Here is a 27,852-nt window from a genome sequence, read left to right as displayed (position 1 = left end):
AAATCACAGTGTTTGTTTATAAATAAGTTTTCTGCTACCAATCACAATTTTCTTTTTTCATCTTTTTCACAAAATACATTCAGACACCTCATTGAGTGTGTCTCCAGCAGAGTTCAAACTGTTATAAAGTGAGGGGTGGACACACCCCATAGTGTGTCTCCAGCAGAGTTCAAACTGTTATAAAGTGAGGGGTGGACACACCCCATGTTAAAGTCCACTACTGTGTGTTCAGGTACTTTTGATTAGATAGGGTATTTTATCACTACATATATTTTACCTCTGTTGATTACATACCTATAATTTCCTTTTGTAATAACTGTTTCCTGTAGTTTATGTTCAGAGCATGAGGAGGACAATATGGAAATCGTTCTTTACGAAGCTTAGGTGTACCAGCACAGAAGTCAGCCAGTATGTTATAGGTCATTATTCTGAAACTGTTAAGAACTTGACTACAGAATTTGCAAATAACACAGACATAAAAATATACTAAGTAATAACCACATGGCAGAAAGGTAAATGCATGATATTATGCCACAAAATCTAACAAAATAAATAGCATATTAGTAGCAAACATTACAACATTTTAACAAACTCTTAGAGAAAATAAAAAGCAGGCAACAAACTACAATAGTGCTGAGTAATGTTTATTATCAGTTACTTGGAGCTTTGTACTGACAGTATCTGGTGATGATAAACATTTTCATTAGTAGAATGGCTTGTTTAGTGCCTGTGCATCAAGGAAAGTTCTTTAATTTTATTTTTACATTTTATTAGCATCTGATCTTCATACCATTCAGCCAACACCATATTATACTGGTAGCCCATCTCATGTTTCTACTTCCACAACATGCAGCTGTTAATAGCTATAGCTGTAGACTATTCTTTTCTTAAAATGCCAATTCATTTTGTAATTTACTTTTCTTTTTTTTTTTTTTTTTAATGGTGCACAGATAGTGGTTATAGTAGTGTGAAATTGATGTTTCTATTACCTCAGTCTGTTGTATAAAGCTATTTGTCGATTCCATACTGCTCACACAAAAGTATTTTGTCATTAAAATCCTCTTCTTATGTTGTGAGAGTCTATCCTGCTGAGATGACTAGGGAAGTTTCTATGATGGAAATACATTCTTATCAGTGATGTCTATCAAACGTTCAATACGATATTACAGTACTGGCAGCTTCTCTGCCAACATGTTTATTCTCACTCTTGTTTCCATGTGCTTTGAAATCCAAACTAAGTAAGTGCCCAATGTGCATTGTGTCATTTGTGAGATGGCCTGCACACTCATTTAATTGCAGGCTTTGGTGTGTGGAATCCAGTGAATGCTGCAGCCTATCCACCTTCTGCGTTATCGTCCCTCTATGTTAACAGGGTGTTGATATCTAATAATACACTTAATGAATGTGATGTGATCAAATTCTTTTTCAGTCCACTGTTCTGACAAACTGTAGATTGTATCTTCCTGGAAGATTACAACTGTGTGCCGGACTGAGACTCGAACTTGAGATTTTTAGAAGATGAGGTACTGCCGGTAGAAGAGCTGCGAGGATAGGTCATGAGTCTTGCTTGGGTAACTCAGTTGGTAGAGCCCTTGCCCGTGAAAAGCAAAGGCCCCAAGTTCAAGTTCTCGATCCGGCACACAGTTTTAATCTACCAGGAAGTTTTACATCAGCACACACTCTGCCGCAGAGTGTAAATTTCATACTGGAAACTCTAGCTTGTGCGATGGCCGCTGCCTCTGCGGTATACAATAAGTTGTTCTGGAACAGTGTTTATGATCCTTCTGCTTGGAGATGATGATAAAAGAAAGTGGTATCCACACAGGGTCGATCAGTTATTTTCGACTACTAAGTAAATATTTAATCACATCTGACCACTGAATTTGCACAGTTGTCTTAGATACATAGTAAATATTTAACATTTCTCTTTTGAGGAGCAGGAGGATGTTGCCCTTACTGAGTAGTGGGAAATAAGGAATTCTGAAATTCTGGTTAGTCCGGTGAACTGACTAGTAAATAAGCATTCCTGTGAAGTAATTGTTACTAAAGGAAGGAAATGATACACTTACTCCATTAATGAGTTTTTTTAGTAGGGCTGATTGATTAGTATGTTATTAATAATATCAAATAATGGAAGTGTTATGTAAAATCTGACTTTCTTACATCTTCAATCCAATAATGTGATTAATGTAAATGTGTTGTAAATTGATTTTCTGTTTCATGGTGCATGCCAAAAAACAGTCTAATAAGAATTATCACCTCAGTGCAATGTGCATTTGCATGTTTGTAATAAGTCTGTTATTACCTCTAAAATGAAAATACGTTTCAGATTTTTTTACTTATTTCACATTCTTGAGAACCATTTAACTTAGGATCTGTCAAAACGACATTAGCGTCCCATTTTTTGAATAAAAATGTAATGTGTTTTCTTGTTTTATGGCATGTTCTATGTCTTTAAGAATCTCCTTACTAGGGACCTACTTCTTAAGCAATAGAACCCAGTACATTGTCCTCGATGGCGAGTGTTCATCAGAGGTGAGGGTATCATCTGGAGTGCCCCAGGGAAGTGTGGTAGGGCCACTGTTGTTTTCTATCTACATAAATGATCTTTTGGATAGGGTGGATAGCAATGTGCGGCTGTTTGCTGATGATGCTGTGGTGTATGGGAAGGTGTCGTCATTGAGTGACTGTAGGAGGATACAAGATGACTTGGACAGGATTTGTGATTGGTGTAAAGAATGGCAGCTAACTCTAAATATAGATAAATGTAAATTAATGCAGATGAATAGGAAAAAGAATCCTGTAATGTTTGAATACTCCATCAGTAGTGTAGCGCTTGACACAGTCATGTCGATTAAATATTTGGGCGTAACATTGCAGAGCGATATGAAGTGGGACAAGCATGTAATGGCAGTTGTGGGGAAGGCGGATAGTCGTCTTTGGTTCATTGGTAGAATTTTGGGAAGATGTGGCTCATCTGTAAAGGAGACCCCTTATAAAACACTAATACGACCCATTCTTGAGTACTGCTCGAGCGTTTGGGATCCCTATCAGGTCGGATTGAGGGAGGACATAGAAGCAATTCAGAGGCGGGCTGCTAGATTTGTTACTGGTAGGTTTGTTCATCACACAAGTGTTATGGAAATGCTTCAGGAACTTGGGTGGGAGTCTCTAGAGGAAAGGAGGCATTCTTTTCGTGAATCATTCCTGAGGAAATTTAGAAGCAGCATTTGAGGCTGACTGCAGTACAATTTTACTGCCGCCAACTTACATTTCGCGGAAAGACCACAAAGATAAGATAAGAGATATTAGGCCTCTTACAGAGGCATATAGGCAGACATTTTTCCTTCAATCTGTTTGGGAGTGGAACAGGGAGAGAAGATGCTAGTTGTGGTACAAGATACCCTCCGCCACGCACCGTATGGTGGATTGCAGAGTATGTATGTAGATGTAGTTGTAGAACAAGAAGTATATGCAATGTAATTTAATCTAAAGTAGCTCCTGTAGCTTATTTAATTTCTGTACACATGAGGGGTCTCCAAGTATTAGATTTTCTGCAACATAAATTTATATGCCAGGAACTGGTGTCAAATAACAAGAGGCATCTCTGCTACTTCAAAGACCACAACCCAATAGTGTTTGCACAAGCAACATAGCCATAAAATGCCAGTTGTGTTTCAAAGATTAGGCCCACAATCACACAGTTGAGGCTTCTGACCATATTATAACATACTGGTTACAATCATCCATTACTTCAGAGGTCTGTCACTATGGCATCACCGCTTTCCCACATGGTGCTGTGGGTTCAATCAGCAGGCACGGGAGACAAGAATCTGTCAAAGGTAAGTGCAGCTACAGTGAGGTACATGGATTTCAGGAAGACTTTTTCACTATTACATCAAGCTAGAGCTTATACAGATGTTCGCCCTCATCTGGTGGCTGCAGTGTGGTGTTGAGCCAGGGTGCCTTTGCATCTGGTGCAGTGGAGGTTACTGTGCCTGAAGGTAGTCTACTACTAAGGCAGTGCACTGACAAAGTGCAATGGTGGTGACAGCTGGCATGTAAGTAGCAACCGTGAGGCAGGGGCGCAATGGTTAGCACAGCCTGTGGCAAGCTGCCAATTGCTTTCTGTGTTCACTGGATTCCATGGGCAGTCTGGTGATGTCAAACCTTGATCCCCAAGGAGCACGGCCAACAGCTGCCTAGCGGAGACTGTCTGATCAGACACATAGTTCTGCTGCACTCTGGCACTGAATCTGTCACTGCCCAGTGGTCACTGTGCCTGCCTTTTTGTAGCACCCCTTTGCCAAGTTTTTTGTTGCTTGGCAGTGACGGAATGCACAGCTGACTGCATGCTTTATCAGTGCATCATGTAGACATGTTAACACATGATGATGTAACAATGGTGGTGGTTACCATGTCATGTGTGTCATCATCACCCATATGCCTTTGGATGTTAAATGGATCGCCATGCCTCAAATTCCTCTGCATCATGGAATTCCATCTTCAGAGAAATTTGGTCCCTGGATTTTTCATGGTGCTGCTCCAATGAAACCTAGCTGTGAAGGTGCTAGAACAGACACGCAGTTATATTTAGGAATGACAAGAGTCTATATTCAATGGCTGGTTCCAAAAGCTGTGAAAAAAACACTAAATTTGCTTACACATTTATACACTTGGTCTCCAATTGTTACTGTTGTTGATACTCTTAAGCTCATTTTAACTATTTAAACTTCCCTGTGACATCACTGGTTGATATTAGTCAGTAAAACATTGACAGTCATGGCATTAGTGTCAAATTCACTCGACTGTAACAGCAGTGCCAGTATATGGTCATGGGGATAATGTTAATTTGACTGCATTTGTGGGATTTCTTCTTCATCTACAACCTTGAAATCTGCACACCATATTTTTGAGGATATCAGCAGCTATTTGCATGCTTCCATAAGTATTAGCATTCACCAGTACAGAAGCACTCAGACACTGAATTATATAGAGAGGAACATGTGATAGTAACCCAATCAGTAATAACTTTGAAGAGACTGGATCTTCTCTCAAGAAGAAACCAACAGGACGACCAAGAAGTGTGCATTCTCACATGAACATTGATATTGTAAACGAGCCTGTCTTACGGATCCCACAGCATTCAATTCAAAAGAAAGCAGCAGTGGTTGGAATGTCCTGGGAGTGTGTTCACAGAATTCTTCATCTTAATTTAAAATTTCACCCATACAAATTACGAATGGTGCAACAATTGAAGGACAACACTTACCAGTTACAATTAGTATTTTGTCAACAAATGATAACAAAATAAACAATGACAGTGAATTTCTAAACAAGTTTTGGATGTCAGATAAGGCACATTTTCATCTCACAGGTTATGTGAATAAACAGAACTACTGTTACTGGGCAAATACAAATCCTAATGGCGTTCATGAGCGCCCTTTACATGCTAGAAAAGTGACAGTATGCTGCGATGTTTCCATCATATGGGAAGATCGGACCATATTGTTTCGCAAATTAATAGGGAAACACAATAACCGCCAATGTCGATCGTTATGTGGAAATGTTACAGACTTTCATTACACCTGCATTGAACAATTTTCCAAATGCTCAAGAAGCCTGGTTTCCACAGGACGGAGCATGGTAACAAATGGCATATGTGCAAGAATTTTTTGGCAACCAGGTGATCTCACAATTCGGTAACATTCCCTGGCCCCCTAGATCGCCAGATTTAACCGCTTGTGATATTTTTCCTGTGGGGCTACCTCAAGAGCAAAGCATACACAACTCGATCAAGAACCCTGAATGAGTTAAAACAGAGAATTTGGGATGCAATTCACAGTATCCCAGCTGAGATGTTGCAGTGGTCCATGAGGAATCGCAACAGCTGATTTCACGAATGTATTCGTACTGGAGGATGCCATCTAAAGGACGTAATTTTTAAAAAATGATAAATGCCATCAATGTTTCATAAATGGCAGAGTTGTAAGATTTCAATGACGATGAAAGCAATTTCTTTACTTCATCACCTCTAGCTTTATTGGATTGTGGAAATGATCCTGTTTTTCTGTGTCATCCTATACTTAGCACTTTATCACTTATTCCCTCCCCATATTACACGATTTTCTTAGTTCTCTCATTCTCACAATTTTGGTCTCTTCCTAGATTATTACATGTTAGACTTTTTTCAGCACTTATCCAAGATAGAAACATAAAGGAAGAAAAAGCTCTGCATACATTTCAGGCACTCTGTGGATGTTACCTCACACATCTAGAGAATTCAGAAAGTAAGTCACACATGTCGTCCTACGCTAAGGCCATTGTGCAGCAAGAGAGTTGCAGTGTCTGAAGAGTTGTGGCAACATGCTCTCTGCAGACTTCACACAACTTGTGGCAAGGCGGGCAAGCTAGCTGCCTGTGAAATTCTGCTGCCAGGGCCAATACGGTACAATACGTAAGATATGGAAAAGAGCCATCGTGGTACAACAACCGAGTTAGAAGACTGCTGCGGAAGCAAAGGGAACTTCACAGCAAACATAAACATAGCCAAAGCCTTGCAGACAAACAAAAATTATGCAAAGCGAAATGTAGTGTGAGGAGGGCTATGCGAGAGGCGTTCAATGAGTTCGAAAGTACAGTTCTATGTACTGACTTGGCAGAAAATCCTAAGAAATTTTGGTCCTATGTAAAAGCGGTAGGTGGATCAAAACAAAATGTCCAGACACTCTGTCACCAAAATGGTACTGAAACAGAGGATGACAGACTAAAGGCCGAAATACTAAATGTCTTTTTCCAAAGCTGTTTCACAGAAGCAGACTGCACTGTAGTTCCTTCTCTAGATTGTCGCACAGATGACAAAATGGTAGATATCGAAATAGACGACAGAGGGATAGAAAAACAATTAAAATCGCTCAAAAGAGGAAAGGCCACTGGATCTGATGGGATACCAGCTCGAATTTACACAGAGTACACAAAGGAACTTGCCCCCCTTTTTGCAGTGGTCTACTGTAGGTCTCTAGAAGAGCATAGCATTCCAAAGGATTGGAAAAGGGCACAGGTCATCCCCATTTTCAAGAAGGGACGTCAAACAGATGTGCAGAACTATAGACCTATATCTCTAACGTCAATCAGTTGTAGAATTTTGGAACACGTATTATGTTCGAGTATGATGACTTTTCTGGAGACTAGAAATCTACTCTGTAGGAATCAGCATGGGTTTCGAAAAAGACGATCGTGTGAAACCCAGCTCGCACTATTTGCCCACGAGACTCAGAGGGCCATAGACATGGGTTCCAGGTAGATGCCGTGTTTCTTGACTTCCGCAAGGCATTCAATACAGTTCCCCACAGTCATTTAATGAACAAAGTAAGAGCATATGGACTATCAGACCAATTGTGTGATTGGATTGAAGAGTTCCTAGATAACAGAATGCAGCATGTCATTCTCAATGGAGAGAAGTCTTCCGAAGTAAGAGTGATTTCAGGTGTGCCGCAGGGGAGTGTCGTAGGACTGTTGCTATTCACAATATACGTAAATGACCTTGTGGATAACATCGGAAGTTCACTGAGGCTTTTTGCGGATGATGCTGTAGTATATCGAGAGGTTGTAACAATGGAAAATTGTACCGAAATGCAGGAGGATCTGCAACGAATTGACGCATGGTGCAGGGAATGGCAATTGAATCTCAATGTAGACAAGTGTAATGTGCTGCGAATACATAGAAAGAAAGATCCTTTATCATTTAGCTACAATATATCAGGTCAGCAACTGGAAGCAGTTAATTCCATAAATTATCCGGGAGTAGGCATTAGGAGTGATTTAAAATGGAATGATCATATAAAGGAAATGCAATCCGAAAACAAAGGAAGTAGGTTACAGTACACTTGTTCGCCCACTGCTTGAACATTGCTCACCAGTGTGGGATCCGTACCAGATAGGGTTGATAGAGGAGATAGAGAAGATCGAACGGAGAGCAGCGCGCTTCGTTACAGGATCATTTAGTAATCACGAAAGTGTTACGGAGATGATTGATAAACTCCAGTGGATGGCTCTGCAGGAGAGATGCTCAGTAGCTCGGTACGGGCTTTTGTTGAAGTTTCGAGAACATACCTTCACTGAGGAGTCAAGCAGTATATTGCTTCCTCCTACGTATATCTCGAGAAGAGACCATGAGGATAAAATCAGAGAGATTAGAGCCCACACAGAGGCATACTGACAATCTTTCTTTCCACGAACAATACGAGACTGGAATAGAAGGGAGAACCGATAGAGGTACTCAAAGTACCCTCTGCCATACACCGTCAGGTGGCTTGCGGAGTATGGATGTAGATGTAGACCCCAGTCCGCTGCACTGGCAAGCTAAATTACATCACACCAAGGTCTATCACTGCACTGCCTTGGTCCCCTACATGACCGAAGGTGGGGCCTGGTCATAACAACATTGGGCAGAGCCCCTGTAAATACTCACCGTCCAGACCTAGTAATATCTTGTCTTTAACTTTTACTGGTACCAAGATATACTCCATGCCAGCCGATGGTACCATCTGGGTCAACCAACTTTGTTTATGTCTGGCCATTTCATCCCTTAGTTGCTAGTCTGCGAGCCACTGCTAGATCTGACGATCACAGAGCTTGAGCTGGGGCCACCAATGGTGTGTCACCTCCAGGGCGGCTATATCCAATCTCTGAGTACAAGAAGTTAGTCTTTGGTTCGTGGCCTCCACCCCACACACCAGACTGATTTCTGGAGCAGCCGGTATCCAGTGTACATGCACCCACTGAACACTTGGCATCAGTCCTGCACCTGCAAGGAAGCACACTGATGCTGCCACTTCACTGAGACCTGATGACCATGCCCTGTTATGGCCAAGTACACCACCTTGTGCTACACTGAGATATGTACTGCTGCCTGTACATCAATGCAAGGCATTGTGTTGCCTCCTCCAGCCACTGTACCAGTGTCTTATTAAATAAATAAAGTATTTTCAACTGAGCTTTACTGTTCCACGACTGCTGTGTTGTTGATGTTATACAAGTAATCGTCCTGCACATGGCATTCTGGGTTAAGGGACATCATCCTAGCACCCAGGATTTGCACTATCCACCCCTATACATAAGTGTCAGAGGAGAGCCAGTGACAATGAGTAATGTCATAGCTCAGCGTTCAGTATCATCATCTCAACTGGGTGAGTGTGCACAAATTGTGTTTTGAATTATTTGCATTTGAGTGGTTGACAATGGTGAAACAATTGGTTTGGAGAGTCAGTTTGGAGGTTCAATTTGTGAAAGTGGACTCGAGCAGTAATTTGAATGAATTTAAGGAGCATACTAAAGAGTGCCACCATCAGGTTTGCACCCAGATGGGTTTGTGGGCAGTGTAATTTCTTGGGGCACAGAGCTTTAAGTGCTCAGTCTTCAGCAGTGAACTGATTTAAATGTAGAATGCTTGGGCATTACGCCACAGAATGTGCATAGTTAGCAGGCAGGCATAACAACTAGAAGTATTTGTAGTCAATACTACTGTAACCATCATATTCTTAAATATTTCCCTGTGGCAGTTTTCCTATGACTTTACAAGGAGCAAACCAGGGGAAGAAGAGGTTACAACTATGGAGCTAGTTCAGACCGTACTAAAAGAAGTAACTCAAATGCGGGCAGATACCATGGACTTGCAGCAGCAGGAGGATACTGCAGCTGAGGATGGATTCTTGTCCAGTATGTTAGTACCTATCCTAGATACAACTACCACTACCCTAGAGTCTCCTTTTTCAAGTAAAGCAGGGGAGGATGGGTTAGCATTTATGGACAAGTTGTTGATAGCTGCACAGCTGGATGGCTGGTCAGAAGAGTAATTGTAGCATATGGCCAAATTACTTTTTGTGTGAGATGCGAAAATGTGTGTTATGAGAGGTGAGAAATGCTCAAGACACTGTAAATTCTGTAGAAAGGCCCATTAAAGGGTTAATTATAGGAGGAATACTGGTAGTAGATATTAAACGGAGCAGTTGAGCAGTATATCAGTAAGACAAGGTGAGTCAATTGAGAGTTTCATAGGCACAATTAGTAAGCTTAATGTGAATGTATATGAACTGACAAACGTTATGTATTGAGGAAGATATGGCCTGAGTTTTTGAAAGACTTAGCAAGAGCAATAGCATTGGCAACAGCACTACATGAGATAGAGGCAGTGACCCGAGTCCACTACAAAAGGCGGATTATTTTTGCTGATGTCAAATATTACTGATGTGATTGATCAGGCCACAAATGGTGAGATTGCTATCAGCTGCAGTGTAGGAAATGTGGAAAACTGGGGCATCTGGATGGTTGAAGACAAAATGTGGGGCATAATAGAAAGGCACAGAATAGGAATTACAACAGCAATGGGGGCTCCCAGACCACCGAGCGGTGCTCCCAGCTATGTGTGCAGAGGTAGGATTTCGCTGAACTGGCTTAGTGGATGGAAGGAAACCCAAGTTTTTATTCAACAGAGGTGCACAAAGGTCTGTGGAAAGTTTGAGTCTCATAGGAAAGAGGTGATTATATAACCACAATGTAAGTTATGTGTGGTTGGGGGAGGGGGGGGGGGGAGGGGGGGGTGGTAGGGATGGGCATTCACTGGGAGCAGCAGTATTGAGTTTTCCGCTAGTGGCAAAGCATTTCTGAGGATGCATGGAAATTTTGCCTTGTACAGGCCACGGTTACTGTACAATCTTAGGGTATACGAGTCAGTATTATTAAGGAAAGTACCAGTCCTTTGGGAATACCAGTGGTGATTGTACCAAAACCAGTAAGGATGGAACCAATGCTTATAATGTTTGCTGTGATTGCAGACACCTTAATAGTCATATGGTTACGGATGCTTATCCAATCCAAAATATAAGGGTGATTTTAGACCATTTGGGTCAGTGCAGATACTTTTTCACCATGGATCTGTGGAGTGGCTACAATCAATTACAAGTAGCACTACAGGACGAGCTGGAAATGGCATTTATGGTTCCTTCAGGACACTAACAAAATTATCGTTGCCATTTAGATTAAAGGATGCACCAGCCACATTTCAATGTTTGCTATGTGGAGTTTTGTGAGGGTAAAAACTTTAACAGTGTATGGTGTATTTGTCTTTGCAAGGAATGTAGAAGAACATGTGCCGGAATTAAGAGAGGTGTTTAATAGGTTATGAGTAGTGCATTTAACTTTCAGTACAGAGAAATGCCACTTTGCACTATATTAAGTACAGTGTTTAAGCCATGTGATTACTCATGATAGAGTTCACACAGATCAAATTACTGAAGGCCATACAGGATTTTCCAGTGCCACATTTAGAGAAGGAGTTACAGTCATTCGTGAGTTTAGCATATTATTATAGAAGCTTTGTCCCAGAATTTGCAGACGATTCACTCACTCATGAAAAAAGGGGTGAAATTCCATTGGACATCAGACTGCAAAGAGGCGCTCAAAAACAAAATGAATTGTTGACAATTAGCCCACTGTTAGCTTTTCCAAATTATGAGAAGAAATTTGTCTTGTCTTGTAATGCATGCAATCATGAGCTTGGCTGTGTATTAAAGTCAAGAAGTAATCTGAGCAGAGCAATCAGTAGCCTATGCAACACGTCAGATGAATAAAGTGGAAATGGAGTATTACACTATCGAGAAGGAAATGATACATCTCACATATGGCTTATATGGCATACACTTCTGGGTTATCTACACGGTAGAAATTTTAAGGTAATAATGGATGATGCACCATTAAAGTGGCTACTGGGGCTGAAAGATTCATCAACTAGATTAATGTGCTGGGCATTGAAGCTTAGTGAATTTGATTTTGAGAGAACCAATTTACCTGGCAAGGATCACGGGAAGGCACGTGGCTCCCGTAGGAAGATCTGCATGTTATGTAGAGTAGGTCACACCATCAAAGAGCGTCAGAAAGTGCAAGCAGCTGATGAGCACTTTAAACTGTATGCAACACAGCCACGGGTCATTGTGCACAATATGCAAGAAAATGAAACTCGGCCCTTGTGTTCTGGTTCCAGTCATGATGCGGTGTGAGGAAGTATTGAGACAGGCACATGATCATGTGTTATCAAGGCACAAGAGATCGAAGAAACACAGAACTGCGCATGGTCAAACTGTTCTGATGATGTACCTGCAAACAGGATGTGGAACAATATGTGAAGAACAGTTTATTGTATGCACAACAGTTTGAACTAAGCCATCAGCATATTCCACTGAACAGATAAGAGGCTAATAAGCAATTTGAATCAATTAGAATGGTTGGCCCTTTTGCACAAATGCTGGAGGGAATCATTACAGATAACTTTTTGCAATTCATGGGAATGCCACTGACCCCAAATCAGCAAGAAAACACTGTGGTTTAGCCAATGGTAAATAATTTGGTCTTTAAGTTCAGTGTTCCAGAGACATTAATTGTGGATAAGGGTATCAATTTTATGTCAGAACTGATAAACAGTTTTGTCATTTACTGCATATTCATAAGTAATGCACAAGTGCATGCACTCACATGAGAATGGAAGAACAGAATGAGTTCATTGGAAATAGGGAAGGTATTAAGTTGTTATGTGAATAGTCACAATAATGACTGAGATACCCTATGGTCATGTTGTTGAATTAAATAATTTTAAGGTTCACAAAAGTAAAAATCTATCATCATACATGATAGCATAAGGCCAAAAAGTGAAATCACCATTTGAGGTAGTCACACCTAAAATAGGCAGGAATGGAGAAGGGGTGTGAAATTGCATAAGAGCTTTATGAGAAATATGGAAGCACTTAGAAAAGAAAACCAATATAAAAGCCCTTGAACATCAGAAAAGAATGGGGCAGTAGAATGAGACCTTTACTCAAATATCATGTAGGACAATGAGAGTTGTTAATAATCTCAGAGAGAGCAAAAAATTTGCTTGAAATGCAATCAGTGGTTATAATTTTTAGATGAACTTCAGTCTTGTAGTGTGTTAATTGCTATTTGGGTTAGTGAAGTAATTTGGGAGTATGTTCTGTTTTGTGATGAACTGTGAAAATGGTGTTTGTTTATTGTGTATTGATTATGGTCCACATTTTGGTATGTTCAACAGTGGTGGACATAAATGCTAGATACGAGTGCCAAGCGCTTTACTTGTATCCTGTAAAATGGGGGGCTTTGGGTAAATTCATTCATATTACTATGAAGGAAATTTTGCTCACCACACTAGACATGAAAAAGCCACGAGTTGTTATCAGCAGACTAGCTACAGTGATTTCTGAGAGTTCACATTACAGTATGCCCTTCGATGGCAGTCCCAACTGTGACAGGGATGTGTGAAATAAAGTTGTTTCTAGGGGGAGACAGATCCAGAAGGGTACTCACGGGACATCCTCGCAACACATCCTTCTCTTGCAGAAGGCAAGACCTCACTGTGTATACTCAGTATATGCCCCAGTTTTCGTTATCACCACTTGCTATTAGCAGGGATGTTCAAAGGAAACAGAACTGCCGCACAGTGGGATACTACTGAATGGTACAAAGTTCAACATCTCATGAGTGATGTTTTTGTTTCTGGCATCAATAACAGGGACTATGGCTCCAGACCTAACATATCCACTACCGTATTTGCCAGATAATCTTTTTGAAGCACTACCCACTAGGAATTTGAGCTTGACCTTCCTGGGTAATACCTTAAATTACACCTTACTCAGTTCTCTTGACAAGCTCATAGCCATAAAGGAGTGTCAAATTAGCATAGAGCTACGTACCAGTGTATTCAGCAGTATCACTGGAGATACCAGCACAAGACCTTTTTTTTGAGTCACCAGTCTTTTGACTGGTTTGATGCAGCCAGCCACGAATTCCTCTCTTGTGCCAACTTCTTCACTTCAGAGTAGCACTTTCAGACTACATCCATAGTTATTTGTTGCATAGCCTATATCAAAATTTGTCTTCCTCTACAGGTTTTAACCTCTACAGCTTCCTTTAGAACCATGGAAGTCATTCCCTGGTCTTAACATGTCATATCATCCTGTCCGTTCTTCTTGTCAATGTTTTTCATATGTTCCTTTCTTTGCCAATTCTGAGGAAAACCTTCTTATTCCTTACTTTAATAGTCTACCTAATTTTCGACATTCTTCTGAAGCACTACACCTCAAATAATTCAATTTTCTTCGGTCCAGGTTTTCCTACAGTCCACAATTCACTACCGTATAATCTGTGCTCCTCACATTAAGACCTATGTTTGCTACTAGCAGACTTCTTTTGACCAGGAATGCCCTCCTTGCCTGTGCCAGTCTGCTTTTTATGCCCTTCTTGATTTGTCTGTCATTGATTATTTTGCTACAAAAGTAGCCAAATTCCTTAACCTTGTCTACTTTGTGATCACCAATTTTGATGTTAGCTTTCTCCTACTCTCATTTCATTCACCTTTCTTCAGTTTACTCTCAATCCATAATCTGTACTCATGAGATTCTTTATTACATTCAACAGTTCTTTTAATTCTTCATCACTTTCACTGAGATAGCAATATCATCAGTGAATCTTATCACTGATATCCTGTCACCATGAATTTTAAGCCCAGTGTCATTGCTTCTTCAACATATTGACTGAACAGTAGGCACAAAAAACTGCATTCCTGTCTTACCCCTTTTTAATCTATACAGTTTGTTCTAGGTCTTCCAATCTTACTATCCCCTCTTGATTTTTGTACATACTGTAGATTACTTGGTCTTTGCCTATAGCGTACTTCTATTTTTCTCATAACTTTGAACATCTTGCACAATTTAACATTGACAAACGCTTTTTCCAAATCAACAAGTCCTATGAACATGTGTTGATCTTTCTTCAGTCTTACTTCCATTATCAAGCACAACAGCAGGATTGCCTCTCTGGTGAATTTACCTTTCTGAACACCAAACTGATCATCATGTAACAGTTCCTCAATTTTCTTTTCCATTCTTATGTACATTATTCTTGTCAGCAACTTGGATGCACGAGTTATTAAGCTGATTGTGCAACGGTTCTCAAACTTGGCTACTCATGCTAGCTTCAGAACTGAATGGATGATAGTTTACCATATATCTGAAGGTTATGTTACAAGTCTCATAGATTCTACACATCTTGCGAGCCTCGTAAGTTCTACACATCAACTTGAATAATTGTTTGGATGCCACTTCCCCCAATGAGCATATAAATTCTGATGGAATGGTATCTATCACTTCTTCCTTATTTAAGCTGAAGTCTTCCAAAAGCTCTTAAATTCTGACTAATACTGGATCCCCTCTCTCTTCCATATCAACTCCAATTTCTTCTTCTATTGCATCATCAGGCAATTCCTCCACCTGTAGAGGCTTTCAATTTACTCTTTCCATCTATCCACTCTCTCTTCTGAATTTAACAGTGTAATTCTCATTGCACTTTGCTACACTACATGAAGATTGTTTTGATTTCTGTATATGCCAAGTCAGTCCTTCTGACAATCGTTTCTGTTTTGAATTCACATTTTTCCTGCAGTCATCTTGCCTTGGCTTCCCTGAACTTCCCATTTATTTAATTCCTAATTGATTTACACCGCTGTATTCCTTTATTTACCTGAAAGTTTTTGTACTTCCTTGTTTGGTCAATCAACTGATGTATTTCATTTGTCATCCAAAGTTTCTTAGCAGTTATCTCCCTAGTACCCATGTTTGCATTTCCAACACCTGTGATTGCTCTTTTTGCAGACATCCACTCCTCTTCAACTGAACTACCTACTGTACTTACTGCAGTATCCACATCTTTAGCTCCTCTTCAACTGAGCTACCTACTGTGATATTTCTTGCTGCAGTATCCACATCTTTAGCTAACTTCAAACGTATCTCATTATTCCTTTAGTACTTTAGTGTTGCACTTCCTTCCATACTGATTCTTCCATGTAATTCTCTTTAACTCCAGCCTACTCTTCATCATAACTAATTGTGATCTGAGTCTGTATTTGCTCCTGGGTATGCCTTACAATCCAATATCTGATTTTGGAATCTCTGTCGGACCACAATTAACCCAAATGGAAATTCTGATTATCATATTTTCATCTCCGTTCACATACTGACTCACCCATTCAATATCCTCATATATCTTATCTATCTCTCCACCTTCTGCTTGTGGTACTGGCACTGTACCTGAACAATTGCTGTCAGCTTGGATTGCTGTTGAATCTGACAGAGCAACCCCATCACTTAACTGTTCACAGTAACTCTTCTCTGCCGTACCTTCCCATTCATAACAAATCCTACTCCCGTTATAGCAGTTTTTCTGCTGCTGTTGAAATTACTCGAATCCATCTGACCAGAAATCCTTATCTTCTTTCCATATCACTTTAAAGCCTCATTACATCTAGACAGATTTTGCATGCTCCTTTTCAGATTTTCTAGCTTCTCTACCACCCTCAAATTTCTGACATTCCACACTCTGACACAGAGTATCACTTTTTCATTGGTTATTCCGTATTTTCCTCATAGTCACCTCCCTCTTGGCAGTCCCCTCTCGGAGATGTGAATGGGGGACTAATACAAAATCTTTTGCCAATTACAGTCTGCATGTCCTGCAGAAACAAATTATATCTTTAATGCAACGGTTTCCATTACCTTCGCTGCATCTCCATGTCATTAGTCATTTCCAATTCCTCACCTTTTATGGACAATTTCGCACCTCAAGGGCAAGAGAGTGCCCTAGACCTCTGTCCACTCCCCCCTCCCTCTTTGATAAGGTCGTTGCCAAAATGAAGGTGACTTCTTATGCGAGAAGTCTTCAGTCACCACTGCTGATGAATTTCATTCAAAATTTAAACAGTGGCTGGATTCGAACCAGGGACCAAGGATATATTGACTACTCATCAAAAACACTACCCTGAGACCATGGGCTAAGGGTCACAGTGACCAGAATTTCATCTTTAGGTATCATCTTAATCCTGGTCCTCATCTGAGCAGTGTATGTCTATCTATGGTGGAAAACCTCACGCTGCCGAACTATCAGTCCATCACATACTGACTGAGTCAGTAAGACATCAGCAGCAGAGAATGTACCAGCCTCTATAGACAGAGTTGCAGAGTGTATTAAGGATAAAAGGCAACAAGTGTGGGAGTTTTAAATAAGAGTGTAAATTAATGCAAACAGTACTATGTTATTTTCTGTGATTTGCCAATTTAGTAGTCTGGGATTTTCTGGACAAAATCTTTTCTAATGGGAGGAGGAAGGTTGCAGCTACTCTGCTCTGTGCAGGCTTCACAACTTGTGTTGAGGCAGGCAAGCTACCCTCCTGTGAAATTCTGCTGTCAGGGGCAGAATATTGCTGAAGCAGCATGGTGCAAGACCAAGTCTGCCACAGCGGTGAGCTAAATTACCTCATCCTGCAGCCTGACACTGCACTGCCTTGGTCCCCAACATGACCGAAGGCAGGGCCCACCCATAATAAAGTTGGGCAGAGCCACTATAGATACTTGCTGCTCAGACCTAGCAGTATCTCGTCTTCAACTACTACCAATGCCGAGACATCCGCGACACCAGCTGATGATCACACGGGCTAACAGCTATGTTTACACCTAGCCACTTCATCCACTACCTTCCGATGTGCGAGCCATTGCTGGACCTGACTGTTCTAGCCACTACTGGAGTCACCTCCAGGGCAACTCCATCTGGTCTTTGGGCACCTTCAAGTATTCCTCCCAACTGACTGACTGCTGGAGCAGCTGGCAATCTAGCACACATCCACATGCTGCTTGGCAAATGCCCAACATCATTCCTGGATCAGCAAGGCAGCATACAAACACCATCACTTTGCTGAGCTGGCACTCCAGGCTGGCAGTCACGCACTGTCAGGGCCAAGTAAGCTGTCTTGTTCCTGTGCTGAGGTAGACACTGCTGCCTGTGGATCAACAGATGCCATGAAGTCAATGCCTTCAACCACGGTACAAATGTCTAATTAAATGAAGAATATATTTTTTGACTGAGCTCGATTCTATGGCTGCTGAGTTACTGGTGTTACAGAACCCATTGTGCTGCACACACCATCCTGCATTAAGAGATGGGCACCCTGGCAATTAAGGAGGGTCCACATCATCCACCCCACCACAGCAGAGTGCACATTTCGGGCTTCCTACACAGAGTTCTGCTGCAGTACAGAGTTAGTACTTCGAAGTTAAGATATGTGAGAGAGTACCAGTCTTTGAGCAATGCGTCTAAACTGCACATAGATTCACTGTATAGTTCTAGCAGTAAATGGACCAAATTCAATGTTGTATTCCACTGGAGTGAAATGGTGTCAACAATTTTATCAAGGCTGCAGACATAGGTAATGTTGAATGGGAAGGAAGGCCTCTGACATCAACATCAGCCACAGATTATAATGTCTGATGTCCAGACATCAAGCTGAAAGAACATGGGGGAGGGAGGAGGATTTTCCAACACTGAGGACATTCACAGAGCAGTTCTTGAATAGTTATTTGATCAAGGAGTGGATTTTTGTAGTTGAAGACAGAGACACGGGAGAAACAGTGTCACATATCTGTGTCATTTTGAAGTGCAGTGCAGCATCCAGTAATTTACTTGGCTGCCATAATAATGAGTAACTTACTTTTTGAAGCCCCCTCTGTCTGCTAGAGATCCCTGGAGGACTCAGACCTATATTTAGTATAACAACTTCATCTTTCCCAGATTTAGTCCAAATTCATCTACATTTCTTTGCAACCCGAGGCTTACCTTGTTTTAGCCAAGCACTTTCACTACACTGCCCAGCGCAATGCCCTTTTTGTAGACACATCCAGCACACCACATCATGGAACCTGATATATGGTATATGACCTGGTATGTTACACTGAGTGCAAATATCAAGTTTCATGGGTTCATTCCTCGGATAATTTCCTGTAACTACAATCATAACTATTCTCATTGTAAGTGCTTGCAGTACATCAGCACAAGGAAAGCAGACAGATACAAAACAGGAACATAAGAAACAAAGTACCCATGAGAAGATACAGTACGCACACACTGCCATTTACCTGCCAACGGCTGCAGGTGCTGCCTCTGGCTTCACCTATCACCTGCATGATCCCGAGACCTGTTGATCCAACACCCTGACTGCTGTAAAGGTAACTGCATCTGCTAAGCTTTCTAATACCATTTATAATGATCTCAGAAGGCTACAAACTGTCTACATTTGCGCCATTCCACTTCTGTCAAAAAAGTAATGTACTCAAGAGTAGTCGGACAGTTGGGTAGTGGGAACAATTTACTTAGCATATCACGTCTTGATTCCAGAAGGGTTGCTTGACTGTGAATGCTATTTTTACAGTCACTCACAAAATAGTACAAGCTTTAAATAATAGTATATCACCTGTTGGTATTTTGTGTGATCTTTCCAAGCCATTTAATTGCGTAGATCTCAATGCTCTCTAAGAAAAACTCAAACTGTATGGAACTGATAGTATTACACCCAGCTGGTTTCAATCATACTTAACAAATAGAACATGAAGAGTTTTGCTGAATGTCTCAGACAGTGTCGGAAAGGTAGAAGCTGGCCGTTGTGGCCGAGCGGTTCTAGGTGCTTCAATCTGGAAACGTGCAACCGCTACAGTCGCAGGTTTGAATTCTGCCTAGGGCATGGATGTGTGTGATGTCCTTAGTTAAGTTACATTTAAGTAGTTCTAAGTTCTAGGGCACTGATGACCTCAGATGTTAAGTCCCAAAGAGCTCAGAGCCATTTGAAAGGTAGAAAATTTTAGTGACTTTGGGGGGGGATCACAAAGGGTTCAATTTTGGGTCCACTCCTATTATTTATACATGAGAATGACCTTCCACTTGAAAATTGGTACTTTTTGCAGATTACAATAAATTTCATAGAGAGAAAGCAACAAAAGAGTTGGTAAATGCCATTTTCCAAAGAATTATTAAATGGTTTACTGAAGGTTTTCTGAAAATGGACTCTACTTAAATTCTGAAAACACACTACATTCAGTTCTACACAACAAAAACATTCATACCAAAAACTGATCTAGCACATGAGCAGAAATCAGTAAATAAGGTAGAATTCTCCAAACTTTTGGGTGTACATAACTGATGAAAACTTGAACTGGAAGAAGCAGCTTACTGAGCTTCTCAAACAATTAAATTCAGTTACTTTTGCTCTCTGTTCAGTCACTAATCTTCGAAACAAATGTATCAACCTCCTGACATATTTTGCATATTTCCAATATTGTCACACAGAATAATTGTCGGGATGCATCATTACTCAGAAAGAAAGTATTGATTGCACAAAAGTGAGCAGTAGGATAAATATGTGGTATTCACTCACAGACATCATGCAGGTACCTCTTCAAGCAGCTAGGCATTTTAACAGTGCCACCTCAATACAAATACATTCACTAATGAAATTCATCGTAACTAATCCATCACAATTTGAGAAGAACATGATGTACATACTTACAATGACCTTTATTATCCATTAGTAAGGCTATCAGTGGCTCAAAAAGGGTTCAATATGCAGCAACAAAAATTTTTAATCAGTAGCCCAACAACATAAAATATCTGACATATTTAAGACCTGCTTTGCTACCCCTAATATAAAATCATTTCTCCTGGACAACTTCTTCTGTTCCATTAATGAATTTCTACTGGTAGCCAGTAATAGTAATACTGACAGTAATAATAACAATAGACATAGTCTATATCAATTCAGGCAGGCTAGGAAAAAATCTTACCTTCATAGTCTCGGATGTTATTGAATTTAGCATATGTTAAAAAGAAGGACTAAGTAAGGAACATGTATTTTTTTTTTGTTTTCCCTAAAAAAATTCTGCTCCAAGATACAGCCCTCCAAAGATGACATGACACTGCGCATACCATTTTGAAGATGCGAATTTTGGGAAAAATTTTAAAATGCCATATCTCTGGAACAATACTAGATTTTTTTTATTATTATTATTTGAAAGATAATTGCTTTATGGTTACAAAGAAATCCTCCATTTGGACTAATCTGTCAAAGTTATTATACTATAGCATTCTGAACTTTTTAAATTATGGAATTTTTTTTCAAAAATGCCGATTCATAAAATTTTGATTTTTTTCTGTTGATTATACCATATAGTTCTACAGCCCCTGCAAAGGAGAGCTTCCACTTTTAGGCTGAACAGCTTTAATAAACAATTGAAATTTTTGCCATACATAAAACCTGTTTTGTTACCACATTATCACATAACAGCCTCATAAAAATCAAAACCTGGCCTTATTTAACATATTTAGTTTTGAAAGATGAGTAAGAGACTCATTTTTCAAGCATTTTAAATGGTTCCAAAATGCATGTGAAAGGTCCAAATTTACGAAATTTTTTCCTAATCTATTTAGGTGGAAACCATGTCTAGTATGGACTCTCCTTCCTAGTTTGCTTATATCAATGAAAGTCACATTTTCAAATTGTCTGCATATCTGTTTCGTATCACTATTTGCACTTTCCACTTCTTTGTTAACGCAGGACCATTCCGCTAGGTCATGACGATGTGGTACTGAAAATACAATGACGTTAGTACATCTTAGTTCATACAGTCGTATTTTTAGTGAAAGCAACAGATCTTGTTTTTTGTTCCTTGCGACGTCGTTTGTTCCCGCCAGGAAAATGGCATAGTCTTTGTTGCTTAATGTGGGAATTTTTTCGTGGCTTATTGCAGTTGCTGTGCAGAATTTCGCACCTGGTTTCACCGTGGAAGTTAAGTTCACATTGCTTTTATTACGAAAGTCAGTAGCTGTGTTTCACCCTTGGTTGTCTGAATATATTTCGATTTTTGTAATTGTTTCGGAGCTACAAAATGTAGGCCTAACTGCGCCGTTTATTTCCTCTTTCTTTTTCACACAAACCGATAATCCATCGGAACTACATAAGGTCGGCAGATGTTTGTTTAGTAAATTTACGTCGGATTTCTTATTTTTCTGCATCAACGAATTTTTTTGTTCTGGCTTATTTACAAGATCCTTTTGCTTTTCACATGGTTCAAGAGCACTATCACTAAACACTGCACTTCCACAATCTGTTGTGGAAAGTACTTGAAATAATCTATGGATGAATACACTACAGCAAAACTGACCACACTCTTCAAAGTAGAAATTCCATCTTCAGAAGAAAATGAACCAAAGCACTCTTGCACCTCTTGCCAGGAATTTTTCACAAATATCAGTTCAGCTGTTGAATATTGTGCATCCTACAGTGAAAAGATGCAAGTTTGCACTATTACTCCAGAGACATTTTCAAAGAAAACAATTTTGAATCACATTCCATCAGTATCAAAGTACATGATTGACAAATCAAGAAATATGAGGTCTGTAAAAGGAGTCTTTGGAAGTCCAGATCCCTATTATGGTCATCCTGTAGAAGCAGCTCAAGTTCAAATAGTGCAGTCATTTTATGTGAAAGATGAATGGGACTGTTCTCACCAGTGTTTGTGTGTGTGTGTGTGGGGGGGGGGGGGGGGGCACTATAACAATAACAGTTGAAGGTCAAAAAGTTGTGAAAGTGAAGAGGTACATGACTTGCAGTATTAAAGAAACTTTTGCAGTTTATAAGAGCAACCATACAACTTTACACATTGGAAGATAAAATTTTATGCACTATGACCTAAGTGGGTAGTTCCACACCCACCTAGAGACGCCTGTTTGTATGTGTACTGCACAAATTTTGAACTTTGTGTGGTAACTTTGAAGAACTTAGTGGAGCACAACATATTATACCTTGATCAGGTTACCTTCCATTCAGAAGGCTGTTGCATGTAGCGACTGTTATATTGACATGTAAATAATAGATTACAGCTATCAGTCATCCTTTTTAAATTTTATTGGCATTGGCATTGTTTCGCATTTACAAGAAAAATCGGCTGTGAGGCAGAAAGAGGTTAGCACCCTCTATATCTATAGCGGAATAGCCAAATTATAATAACCATGCATCTGACTGATGTTTGGTACCATCTATGAACTATTTAGTAAATATGATAAATGTTGTGTCTAGGCAGGACAGCCTAGACACAATGCGAGGAAGCCGAAAGGCACGCGCTATAAGGATATGTAATGAATGCTATAAAGAAAAGTACATAGCTTCTGGAATACTTAACTTTAATCCATCATTTGTATACATCGTTCTTGATGAGACATGTGAGACTCTGTAGATACATGCAATGTTACTAATGGCGCCTTGCTAGGTCATAGCCATTGACTTAGCTGAAGGCTATTCTAACTATCTGCTCTGCAAATGAGCGAGGCTTCGTCAGTGTGCATCGCTAGCTACGTCGTCCGTACAACTGGGGCGAGTGCTAGTACGTCTCTCTAGACCTGCCGTGTGGTGACGCTCGGTCTGCTATCATTGAAAGTGGCGACACGCGGGTCCGACATGTACTAATGGACCGCGGCTGATTTAAAGCTACCACCTAGCAAGTGTGGTGTCTGGCGGTGACACCACAATAAACAATATACTTATTATGTTTTAATAAAGGGAGATATAATATGAAAAGACATAGCACATAACTCTGCAGAAATTACATATGTGACATGGGAGGAAAATATTTCATTGATGAACTTGGTAAATGGTCAGTGCAGGCAGTGACACACCAGCACCTGAAGAAATTGCAACAACAACACATTGTAGAAGCGAAAGGGTGTGTACAGGCTGAAGAACTATGTTTAGTGCTTCACTGTAATTTGGTTGAGAACTGGTCTGTAATTCTCCCACAAGAAGTACAAGGGTATCATTGAAGTAATGACCATAATGACCAGGTTTCAGTTTTTACAGGAGTGACATATTTTCAAAACAAGACCACAAGTGTTGCAGTTATAAGTGACGACACAGGACATGACTCAGCACATGCTTTGCTAGCAATGCACCAAATTCTTCAACTGCAAACAGGGACAGAGAAGATCATCATTATTTCTGATGGTGATCCTAGTCATTTTAAAAATCGTTAGCAGCTGTTTGAATTGAGTAAGTCGCTTGTGCCAACTGACTGGGTATCCAGTGCTACTGATCATGGGAAGGGGCCTTGTGATGGTGTAGGAGACCTGCTGAAGCACCATGCCACAAAACCTAATCTTTCCAGACGAAATACTGCTTCAACTCAGAATGCTGAGTACATTATGAGAGTCGTGAAATCTTACACATCCACAGCCCTCATTCTTTTGTCCAAAGAGAAAATCAAAGAATTCCGTGCGCAGAAAAAAGAAGAATGGTCCAAACAAATTACTCCTGTGAAAGGAATTCAGAAGGCACATTTTTACACTCAGAGTGATGGGCAGACTCATATGGCACACACTTTAAAGAGCAAGACAGAAGAAATTTAGTTTGTTTGGCCAACATCTCAGAAACGGCAGGATAATATTCAGATTCACAACCTGAGAAGGGGGATGTTTGTGGCATGTGTGTATGACTGTGACTGGTGGATTGCAGAGATTATAGACACCAGTTATGAGTTAAATGAAATTGTAGTGAACTTTATGCTACCACATGGACCAGCTGCAGGTTTCCAGGACAGCAGTAACGCAATCAGTGCTCACTTCCTGTTCACAATGTTTTGAAGATTGTAAGTGCTCCAGTTCAACAAGAAGGCATCACTCTATATCAAAGGAAGATACTGAAGCTGTGGAACACATTTTTAGTTCATTGACTGGCTAATTTCAGTACAAAACAGAGTGCACAGAAGTTGTACGAATTGAAACCTTCAAGTCTTTGGACCTTTCACATGCATTTTGGAACCATTTAAAATGCTTGAAAAATGAGTCTCTTACTCATCTTTCAAAACTAAATATGTTAAATAAGGCCAGGTTTTGATTTTTATGAGGCTGTTATGTGATAATGTGGTAACAAAACAGGTTTTATGTATGGCAAAAATTTCAATTGTTTATTAAAGCTGTTCAGCCTAAAAGTGGAAGCTCTCCTTTGCAGGGGCTGTAGAACTATATGGTATAATCAACAGAAAAAAATCAAAATTTTATGAATCGGCATTTTTGAAAAAAAATTCCATAATTTAAAAAGTTCAGAATGCTATAGTATAATAACTTTGACAGATTAGTCCAAATGGAGGATTTCTTTGTAACCATAAAGCAATTATCTTTCAAATAATAATAATAAAAAAAATCTAGTATTGTTCCAGAGATATGGCATTTTAAAATTTTTTCCAAAATTCGCATCTTCAAAATGGTATGCGCAGTGTCATGTCATCTTTGGAGGGCTGTATCTTGGAGCAGAATTTTTTTAGGGAAAACAAAAAAAAAATACATGTTCCTTACTTAGTCCTTCTTTTTAACATATGCTAAATTCAATAACATCCGAGACTATGAAGGTAAGATTTTTTCCTAGCCTGCCTGAATTGATATAGACTATGTCTATTGTTATTATTACTGTCAGTATTACTATTACTGGCTACCAGTAGAAATTCATTAATGGAACAGAAGAAGTTGTCCAGGAGAAATGATTTTATATTAGGGGTAGCAAAGCAGGTCTTAAATATGTCAGATATTTTATGTTGTTGGGCTACTGATTAAAAATTTTTGTTGCTGCATATTGAACCCTTTTTGAGCCACTGATAGCCTTACTAATGGATAATAAAGGTCATTGTAAGTATGTACATCATGTTCTTCTCAAATTGTGATGGATTAGTTACGATGAATTTCATTAGTGAATGTATTTGTATTGAGGTGGCACTGTTAAAATGCCTAGCTGCTTGAAGAGGTACCTGCATGATGTCTGTGAGTGAATACCACATATTTATCCTACTGCTCACTTTTGTGCAATCAATACTTTCTTTCTGAGTAATGATGCATCCCGACAATTATTCTGTGTGACAATATTGGAAATATGCAAAATATGTCAGGAGGTTGATACATTTGTTTCGAAGATTAGTGACTGAACAGAGAGCAAAAGTAACTGAATTTAATTGTTTGAGAAGCTCAGTAAGCTGCTTCTTCCAGTTCAAGTTTTCATCAGTTATGTACACCCAAAAGTTTGGAGAATTCTACCTTATTTACTGATTTCTGCTCATGTGCTAGATCAGTTTTTGGTATGAATGTTTTTGTTGTGTAGAACTGAATGTAGTGTGTTTTCAGAATTTAAGTAGAGTCCATTTTCAGAAAACCTTCAGTAAACCATTTAATAATTCTTTGGAAAATGGCATTTACCAACTCTTTTGTTGCTTTCTCTCTATGAAATTTATTGTAATCTGCAAAAAGTACCAATTTTCAAGTGGAAGGTCATTCTCATGTATAAATAATACGAGTGGACCCAAAATTGAACCCTTTGTGATCCCCCCCCCAAAGTCACTAAAATTTTCTACCTTTCAAATGGCTCTGAGCTCTTTGGGACTTAACATCTGAGGTCATCAGTGCCCTAGAACTTAGAACTACTTAAATGTAACTTAACTAAGGACATCACACACATCCATGCCCTAGGCAGAATTCAAACCTGCGACTGTAGCGGTTGCACGTTTCCAGATTGAAGCACCTAGAACCGCTCGGCCACAACGGCCAGCTTCTACCTTTCCGACACTGTCTGAGACATTCAGCAAAACTCTTCATGTTCTATTTGTTAAGTATGATTGAAACCAGCTGGGTGTAATACTATCAGTTCCATACAGTTTGAGTTTTTCTTAGAGAGCATTGAGATCTACGCAATTAAATGGCTTGGAAAGATCACACAAAATACCAACAGGTGATATACTATTATTTAAAGCTTGTACTATTTTGTGAGTGACTGTAAAAATAGCATTCACAGTCAAGCAACCCTTCTGGAATCAAGACGTGATATGCTAAGTAAATTGTTCCCACTACCCAACTGTCCGACTACTCTTGAGTACATTACTTTTTTGACAGAAGTGGAATGGCGCAAATGTAGACAGTTTGTAGCCTTCTGAGATCATTATAAATGGTATTAGAAAGCTTAGCAGATGCAGTTACCTTTACAGCAGTCAGGGTGTTGGATCAACAGGTCTCGGGATAATAGAAATAGTAAACGCCAAAACGAAAGTAAGTTGTGACACTTCAAACGTAATTCCCCTCAAGGACAAGACCCACAAACTACTTGGTGAATCTGAAAATGAAGCATCACCACTACAAGACAAGTGTGATGTTCTGACATCGCAAGAAAACACCCCAAGTGCTAGCAATTCACAAGGAAGCATATCAATAACAACAGAGCCAACACCTGAAGTATCAGAAACAGCTACATCATCATCATCATCATCATGAACAACAACAGAAATGACAGCATCAATGACACTGGGAGCTACACCAGCAGCAGCAGGCGACTCACCATATCCCAGTGAACAACCTACAAGGTGCACAAAACCTGTCCTTCTGGAGGATTTTTGGTACCTCGCCATGGCAAGGAATGGAGTATGACACCACAAAATGTAAATACAAATGTAACCAGTTCTCATCCTCATCACCCGCAGATTCTAAGCTTAAACATTCAGTGTCTTAGAAATAAATCATTAGAACTTGAGGTAGCTATGAACAGTGCAAATATTGACTGCATGTGCATTGTGGAGCATTGGTCCAGAAGTTTTGAACTAAGTAGCATTAATATTCATCCGTTTAAGTTGGCAAGCCAATATTGTAGAAAAAATACCAAAAATGGAGGTGTATGTATATTTACCAAACCAAGTATCAGCTATAAAAGAAGGTGTGAAGTTGAATCATTGAGCATGGAAAATCATTTTGAAGCAGCAGCTGTGCAGTTGAATGAAATACAGGGAAAAGTCATAGTCACAGCAATATACAGACCACCTACTGGTGATGCAGACATATTCTTTAACCAATTAGAAATATTGCTTAACACTCTGTTCACCGATAGAGCCACTGTAGTTG

General features: G+C 39.8%; 1 protein-coding gene across 2 annotated transcripts in view; it reads right to left on the bottom strand.

Moving 5' to 3' along the window:
* Window positions 1–27,852, bottom strand: part of LOC124798018 (2',5'-phosphodiesterase 12-like) — a 164,143-nt gene that overhangs the window by 122,538 nt on the left and 13,753 nt on the right. For both annotated transcript variants that reach the window (XM_047261219.1, XM_047261220.1), the window contains exon 2: window positions 295–434. In XM_047261219.1, coding sequence (XP_047117175.1) covers window positions 295–434 — 140 coding nt within the window. The remainder of the gene's footprint in view (window positions 1–294; window positions 435–27,852) is intronic.

The sequence above is a fragment of the Schistocerca piceifrons genome, chromosome 5, assembly GCF_021461385.2.
Source record: "Schistocerca piceifrons isolate TAMUIC-IGC-003096 chromosome 5, iqSchPice1.1, whole genome shotgun sequence".
Classification (NCBI taxonomy): domain Eukaryota; kingdom Metazoa; phylum Arthropoda; class Insecta; order Orthoptera; family Acrididae; genus Schistocerca; species Schistocerca piceifrons.
Note: the sequence above shows the minus strand (reverse complement) of the source record. Positions and strands in the feature narration are given on the sequence as shown.